This window comes from Chlamydotis macqueenii, chromosome 1 (assembly GCF_036417535.1).
Source record: "Chlamydotis macqueenii isolate bChlMac1 chromosome 1, bChlMac1.mat, whole genome shotgun sequence".
Classification (NCBI taxonomy): Eukaryota; Metazoa; Chordata; class Aves; order Otidiformes; family Otididae; genus Chlamydotis; species Chlamydotis macqueenii.
The window spans coordinates 84,900,483-84,909,007 of NC_141556.1; the positions used below are offsets into that span (position 1 = coordinate 84,900,483).

The 8,525-nt window shown below is 44.2% G+C and overlaps 1 protein-coding gene across 3 annotated transcripts in view; it reads left to right on the forward strand.

The window, feature by feature from the left end:
- The window catches only part of TEAD4 (TEA domain transcription factor 4), a 60,240-nt gene extending 55,105 nt beyond the window's left edge, over positions 1 to 5,135 (forward strand). For all 3 annotated transcript variants that reach the window (XM_086759226.1, XM_086759220.1, XM_086759222.1), the window contains 3 exons: positions 1,715 to 1,855; positions 3,290 to 3,442; positions 4,896 to 5,135. In XM_086759226.1, coding sequence (XP_086615352.1) covers positions 1,715 to 1,855; positions 3,290 to 3,442; positions 4,896 to 5,009 — 408 coding nt within the window. In that variant the 3' untranslated portion in view covers positions 5,010 to 5,135. The remainder of the gene's footprint in view (positions 1 to 1,714; positions 1,856 to 3,289; positions 3,443 to 4,895) is intronic.
- The last annotated feature ends 3,390 nt before the right edge of the window (positions 5,136 to 8,525 follow it).

Genomic DNA, 8,525 nt, shown 5'->3' on the forward strand with positions numbered 1-8,525 from the left:
AGGAACTGATTCCACTGAGAACTAGCTCAGTAATTCCTCAGTGAGTCTTGTAATACAGCTACAGAAACATCTGTGTCAGTACAGGGGGATGGGGGAGCCACAAACTGCTCTTGGACAGTGAGACTGCTGTCTCTTTGTGTCAAACTACAGCTTTGAGATGCAGTTTCACAAGAAGCTAAAGCCAACCTGAGTATATGTTGCTATACAAACAGGCAGTCTTTGTACCCTCAAATTTTGTGTATTCTCACCTCTTTCAGCCCCTTCAGCTTTGTGGGGATCCACGTGAGCTTTCTTGTCTGACTGAAAACTAACTGACCAAAAACACAATAGAATTTGTTTTGGCTGGGATCAGCTCTCTCATCTGGCTACCCACAGACTCATACAATTGCTAATGGTGGCACAAAGGCATCAGCAAGCTTGTGTGGCTACAGATGAGGACAAGACTGGACTGTCGCTTTCTAGACTCACTGAAACCTCTTGTGAGATTGCTACTTAAGCTAGCTGTAATATCTCGTGGCAGAGAAGAGGCAGGTATTTTGTAGGGCAAAGAAAAGGATGATAGCATTGCATGTTCTAAGAGCTGCTCTAGTTCTTGAGTAAAAACCCTTCACTAACATTGGCTAAGAAAACCATGCTAGAATGGCATCTAATGCGGTCCTATTCATCCTATCCACTGTAGCAGGAACACACTTTCTTCAGTTTCCTGTTTCCCTCAGATCAGCAGGAAGAATAGAATAGTCTGAAGTAGGTTATGGGAACTAATCATTGCTTTTCTTCTGATGTAAGCTAGCACCTGGGCTTGTGGAGTATAGAGAAGCTCTACCCTTTTAGTTTTGAAAAGGAGGAAGCTGAAAAGGGCATTCCCGCACAGCCTTTGTGTTACCAGAACTCAAGGGAACTGCCTCTTTTTTTTGTAAGTGTGGTTTGAATGACCCCTGGTGGAAGCTTCAGACAACTGGGATTTTTAAGAGTTGGATCCCGTTTTAGTTGGCACATGTTAGGCACTCACATTTGAAAACTGTAGCGGGTAATGGAGATGAGTTTCTAGTCAGGTGGAACTGGGCTGGATCCATCAGCAACCTACATTCCCTACGTTGCATCCAGGATATTCTACCAGATTTCCCCAATGTATATGCAAAGGAGGCTCCGGGGAGACCTGGTAGCGGTCTTCCAGTACCTCAAGGGGGCCTACAAGAAAGATGGGGAAAGGCTGTTTAGTAGGGCCTGTTGCGATAGGACGAGAGGTAATGGTTTTAAAATAGAGAGGGGTAGATTTAGATTAGAAATTAGGAAAAAATTTTTTACGATGCGAGTTATAGAACACTGGAACAGGTTGCCCAGAAAGGTGGTAGAGGCCCCATCTCTGGAAACGTTCAAGGCCAGGCTGGATGAGGCTCTGAGCAACCTGACCTAGTCAGGGATGTCCCTGCTCCTTGCAGGGGGGTTGGACTAGATGACCTTTGAAGGTCCCTTCCAACCCTAACCATTCTATGATTCTATGGTTTTCTGAAGCGGGAACTGCATTTTAGTGCACTCTTTTCAGATCTCCCCTGCTTGCTTGATGCACATTGGTGTCCTTAAGGAGCTTTGGACACTTCAGTACCTTTCAGTCTTGGCTATACAAGATCCCTTTAGGTAATGGTGAAGAAACACCACAACAATCTGTTGATAACCATGTATTTTTCTTGCCTTTTTTTTTTTTTTTTTTTGGCAGGCTGATTTGAACACCAATGTTGAAGATGAATCCAGAGCTTTCTATGGTGTTTCCAGCCAATATGAGAGCCCAGAAAACATGGTCATTACCTGTTCCACCAAAGTGTGTTCCTTTGGAAAGCAGGTGGTGGAGAAAGTGGAGGTAGGGTGCAGACACCTGGGTGCAAGGTTCTCTCTGGATGCTGTTTTGTTGCTTCAAGTATTTGCATCATGCATATATCTCAAGGCAAAATATATCCCATGCTTGTCAGGGACATGAATGCCATAGATGTGTAAGATTTCTCCAGCCTGCAACATGGCCTTGTCTCAGGACTTCATTGAAGGTCTGGTAGTGTTTGCTATTTTTTCCTTAAGTCTCAGTTTCTGAAGACATGTGAATATGTAAAGCTCTCAGCTCTAGTGATTTCCTGGGTTTTTTGGCGGAGCAAAGAAAAGGTAGGAAACCTAGTCCAGAAAGGTCAAAACAAATAGGCAACACCTCGTTCTCATCAGTGTTTTTAAACAGATCATTTACAGATTATAGCCATTAATTAATAGACTGTAATAATTTACAGACTATAGTCTTACTATTTTATGAGGGTTATCTCAGTGTTTCTACACTTACAGCTTCAGCAACAGTGGAGCTGCATAATTACGCATATATCTGGCATTGAAGGAACTTTCTGATGCCACATTCAGCTGCTAAGAAAGCTGCTCTGACCTGCTTCCTGCTGCTGTCTTTCTCAAGGAGCCTTTACATGCAGGAGGAGTGGCTGTGTGCAGAACACCAGGTGTTCTTGTGTCAGTAGTCAGTTCAAGCTACATCCTTCTCCAAGATCCTTCTCCAGTCATATGACAAACATGCCTGAAGTCTGGTTATGTATTTGCATTATGGGATAGATAGACCAAAGAAAGGTGTCACGGTGCACAGGAAAGGAAACCAAGTTTTTGAGGTGACATGCAATAACGAGCATTTAAGGGTCTACTGTGAAATGACAGAATCCAGCCTCAGATTCTGTTCAAAGGAAGATGAAATATACAGGAGCTAATACATGAATGTGAACAAAAAAACCCTCTGTGTAACATTGCCAGACCCTCTCCTAAGGAGGAGCAGTGATGCTATGTTTTCTCTCACAGGTAACAGAAGGTTTTAGTCCTTTCCAGCTGTGAAGCATCCTGAGCGTACGATTACCATCATTACTTGGAGCTTCCTGGTCTTGCTAAAGCAGTAGTTTTTAACTTTTTCAGTTTATCCACACCTAGTATTTTTCCAGTAGAGATGCAGATCATAATGATATAGCTGACAATTGGTCTGCTCCTCTTAATTACCTTTCACAGCTCCCTGGCAGTTTGCTGGTCTTAAACTGGAACCCACTGTTCTAAAGAAGAAAGAAATCAATCTGAAGAAACTAGAGGGTTCAAGGAGACTGACTTTCGTGCAAAGTCCTGTAGAGGAATGATTAATCACCTCATTACTGTTAGTAAAATTACTTGGAAATGTCTTTGTAATTTTTCTGTTCTGAGTCCCTTTATGTGATAAATGCTACTAATGTGACAACATTAGTCCCATATTCCTCTTTTGTGTTTTACATTGCAGACAGAGTATGCACGCTATGAAAATGGACACTATTCCTATCGCATTCATCGTTCCCCTCTCTGCGAATACATGATAAACTTCATTCATAAACTCAAGCACCTACCTGAGAAGTATATGATGAACAGTGTGCTGGAGAACTTTACTATCCTGCAGGTGGGACTTTCAGCTGTTTTTATTGGAGCTTGGAAACATGTGAGCCCAATGCAGGAGTTCACTGTTGTTAGTCAAAGCAGATTTCCTTTTACAGCTCAGCATCTAATTGAACTTAGTATCTCTCACGTGTATTGCGTCTCAAGACCATTTATGGAGCTCTAGAGATAGTAACTCATGCAGAGAAGCAGCAGAATAATTTTGAGACACTTGAGTAAGAGAGGAAAAAAAAAGAAAGATAAAGGGAGAATTCATGAGGCAGAGAGATAAAGAAGGGAGAAAGATGCAAAAGTCAGTGAAGGAAATGCTCATTCCACTGTTGGATGAACTTTGAGGTCCTTTCTGTGCCCTGGCTCTTTTTGCAAGGTAAAAAACCAACAGCACTGTTAAGTGGCTATATAATTTTGTCATGGGAAGACTTCTTCACTGACCAGGTAGAGAGGGGAAAGAAAAAAGTTGTTTCCTGAGGACCATCCTGAACCTGGAAAGAATATGGAGGCGTGTAAAAGAAGGGGCATATTGGGGAAAGCTCTGTGACACCTTCATGAATCACTGCAACCTCTAGGTAGATCAGTACTACAAGGCTACAGCAACTAGATTTGCATTGGTGTCTATGTTATACCAAGAGCCTTTCCAGGCTTGGATACAGCCTAAATATGAAAAGAGGGCAAAGACAGCTGAAAAGGTAGATTTTCCTAATAGACTGAGGTCTGTGCTCGCCTCTACAAGATATGTCACAGATCTTCGCCAAGACAACCTGAGGCTGGGCAAGTAGAAGAGATGCTAGAGGTTGTATGAAAGAACAGAAATCAAGTGGTCTTCATTCCATCCTCTGGAGATCTTGTGGGACTTCAGGCAACTCATTTTACTGCTCTGTGGCATAGGTACCTCAGCTATAAACCAAGGTTAATAATGTCCTCACGTTAGTAACCTCACACAAGGTTAGTAATAGATCTCACAGGGCTTTAGTAGGCTTTATTCTTTCATGTTCATACTAAGATCTTTAGCATCTGGAAGAAAAGAGGAATATAAATGCTAAAAGTTTTTAAGATGAGCAAAAACATGAAGGGGGCAGGGAGAGAGAGATGGAAGTCCTGTGTGCTGTAATCCATGCTGAGGAACACTGTCACTGCTTTCTGCATGTTTCATTCTTCACTCAGGCCAGTGCTTGCTATAAACTTTATGAACAAAGTTGTCATATAGTTATACTTCCTCTGGGGCTTTATGTTTTGAGTAATCTCATGTTTTTCCCATACCTCCTGTCACAGAGAGGCATGTCTCATGTGGGTGCTGGCAGAGCCTTTTATATATTGCCTTGCAGTCCTGCTCCCTGAGCATTCCTGTGCTTCTCTGTTCTTTGTCTGTTACTGACTTTTTGCTCCATGTTAAATGTGTTGCAATATGTAAGCAGAGAAACAGCAGTTATTATCTCAGCTTTTTCTCCTTTTCTGTCTAGGTTGTGACAAACAGGGACACACAGGAGACGTTGCTGTGCATAGCATATGTTTTTGAGGTGTCAACTAGTGACCACGGTGCCCAGCATCACATCTACCGGCTGGTGAAGGACTAGAGACTCTGTGCCCTGAGTTGTCCATGGGATGCGTGTCTAAGAAAAAAACCCTTGCTTGAACAACCCCTGCCCCCCCATACCAAACTGAAAAATAAACTGCAGATATTGTGTATTTTCAGAAAAGCACCTCTGAGCTGTTTTGTGATTGACAGGGTCAAATAAGTTTGTATCTCCAGGTTTGTGCAAATGGGCAAAAGACTTGGAGCCAAAGAAACAGGCAAATAACTGCTTAACGGTTTCACCACAAACAGCATCGTCTGGAATGTATTTCCCACAGAGCACACACAGAGTGTGATCATACACATAAAAGGAGTCATGTGCACCTAAGCATACAGGTAGGGCAACAGCAGCAGCTTCCACAAGTTTCACCACGTATCAACAGGTTGAAAATGTTCATGTTACATGTGGTCTGAGTATATACATTCATTTATAGGTCAATGCATGCACAGACGTGCTTACCATACATTTATATAGATGTCAGTTAGACGTGTGTGGGCACATGCATGTATCCAGAGATTGCACATATAGCCTACCTATCTGCTTGTCTAGCTCTCCACCTTAACAAGTTTGCAGTCACAGGCTCCCTCAACTTCCCTCCTGTTAGAGGCTAGATACTGTTTCCCTCTGTTTCATGCATGATAGTGAGAGACTAACCTTTATTTTGCCTTTTAAATTAAGTTATACTTAGAAAATTTGTTATGTTAAATCATGTTTTCTTGCCCAGCAGATTTACTCCATGTGTCAGGTCTGCTGACTTGCCAAACTAAAATAATTCCAGCTGCTTTTGCTTCTGTTCTCCCTGTGCAGTTAGCACTACTTAGGGAGCTAGGCTCTGCTCTTCTGTTGCGCACCAGAAGAATAATTGTTTACTGAGATCAGATTGTTCCACCTGTTAGTTGCAGACAGTGAAGCGCACAAGTACTGTGAAGAATGCCATTTGGCCAGCACATAGCAGGAAAAGGAGGAGAGAGAATAGTGAAGAGGTTAGCTTTCCATGTTTCCAAGGTAATCAAATGCAGTCTCTCTGCTTTACTTGTAAATGAAGGTTGTTTACTCAAGAGTCACTGAGAGGCGATAATCTTGGTTCCCACAGTGCTGCTGATGTGGGAGAAGATCCATCCACTCATGTTACTCTAAGGGAAAAGGTGGGTTGCATGATGCTCTCTGGCAGCCACTGAATATGCATTTTATTGAGTGGCCAGGCACAGTCCTGTGGCACAAATTTGGTTATATGATGTTACATCTCCCCTTTCCACAATGCATCACAACACCTTAGGAAACATCTCTCGCACTTACTTCAGACATTTTCATCCTTGCATTTTTGGCATAGAGAAAAGTGCTCACAGATACCTGAAGAATGTGAGATACCGTCAGAAATTAAGTGTTTATTAGAATGCCAGAAGGTAAGGGCTTCAGCCACACATAGATGAAATCTGACTTCTTTCAAGAAGTTGGTACTCCCTTCTACAGCTTTCAGTCTGCTGGTTAAAGGGCTCCATGGATTCCATGAAGATACTATACAACTCTTCCCACAGCTTGAAAAGTTACATACCTCTTTCACCTTCCTAACTATCTTCCTGTCCTCCAAAAGCTTTTGTTTCTGTATTTGAAGTTGTAAGTTGCCTTCATTGACAGGAATCTTCTCACAGACTGATGATTTTGGTTCCTGCACATTTAAATCTCCCTTCAAAGTTTAAATCTTCCACTCCTAGAGAATGTTCTTCCCATGTTTAATGACTTAGATTAATCCTTTTGGTACTTGAAGGTCTAAGTCTTCACTGGGCTTTTTCATAAGTATTGTTGAATATTCCCCATCCTTGTTGGATACCTGGAGTACCAGGGGCACTTAGTGAACAATCCAGACCGAATGGAATTGTTATGTTTGTGAGCAGCAGGCCTCAAGGACATCACTGAAGCCGCTTGTGAGAAAGTACTGAAGCTGCCTGTAAGAAAGTACTGAAGCCACCTGTGAGAAAATAGTGAGGCCGCCTGTGAGAAAGTAATGAAGCTTCCTGTGAGAAAGTAAACAAAGCAACCTTGAGAGGAAGGAAAACAGCTGGCATACGTGACTGGGGGCTGAACGTGAAGCAGGGTGCAGGTGGAGAGAGCCGTGCGCGTGAACATAGAGACTTAACGAATCATATTTTAGCTAAGAGCGTGTGCATGATATAGTTAACCAATTAGTAGAGAGCTTGCGCATGATACGGAATTAGAAGGGCTATATTAACCGGGATGTATCAACAGTAAATCGGCATTTGCTTGATCATATTGGTCGTCAGCAGTGTCCGTGACTTCCGCGTCAGCAGGTGGCACCCGAACAGGGACCCTCAGATCCGGTGTTGGACATTCCGACGAAGCCGAAGAAGGAAAAAGAGAGGGCGGAAGCCGGTCGAAGTCGAGTGCTGCCCTGGCACTCAGGAAGTCACTATAGTGCAAAAAGGTACAAAAAGTATGGAGGGAATCTCGTCTTGGCCAGGCGAGCCGCCGGGGAGGAGATGAGGTCCGCACTGACCAAAGAGGAGTCAGCAGTGGTTAAGCTCCTCCAACATATGCTCTCTGTGAGACGACTGAATTATGACTCGTCCGTCCTAGAAGCTTTGCTGCAGTGAGCAAAGAAAAGGGAATTAATCCTCACAGTTGATGCTGCTTTTGAAGCCCCAATATGGGAAAATATAGGAAAAGAACTGTGGGATGAAATAAGTAAGGGATCAAAGGAGGCGAGCAAACTCTCCACCGTGTGGAGGCTAGTTAATGAAACCTTGAAAAGTATGAAAGCCGAACGTTCAGTCGTCGCGTCTGCTTTCGCGGCTTTAACTCCAGCCGGCGGGTCCACCTCTGCTACTAGCATGCTGTTCTCGGGTTTAACGAGCCCTGCCGCCGCCCCGGCTCATGCTGAGGGTGGGGGGTTCGAGCCCGAGCAAGGACTGCAGGAACTGCAGCCACAGCCCCTATAACTATAGATATGCGGGCACCAGAGGGAAAAACTGCCAAAAGCCTTTCACCACCACCAGATGTACCGCTGCCAGGCACCCCGCCACGCTGTGCCAGCGCAGGCTCAGAGTCATGAGCCTTTTCGCCGGCGCCAACAGCTCCAGTTTATCCCCCGTTACCACCTTCTTCCCTGCCACCACGGCATGAGGAAGAGGGGGATGAACATTCATCCGTCTTGAAGGACGCACAGCTGCAAGAGACGCTAAAAAGGCTGGAAGCCCTAGAGGTTCACCTAGAAGCATCGCTGGGAAACTTGTCAACTCCTTCGCCTGTGCCACATCGAGACCTGCCAGCGTCCAACCTATTCGTTCCGAACGGAGCATCGGGTGAGATCAGTCTTTTTGCACCTTTGCAAGGGACGCCGGCGGGAGGGGCCAGGGATTTGAATCCGATAGTGCAGTGGAAAGAGGTGATTCAAGATGCTTTGATAGAAGGAGAGCCTTTTCCCATGGCATTTCCAGTTGTGACCAATAATACTGGGAGAAGCGTGTGGGAAGCATTAGACTGGAAAATATTGAAGGAAGC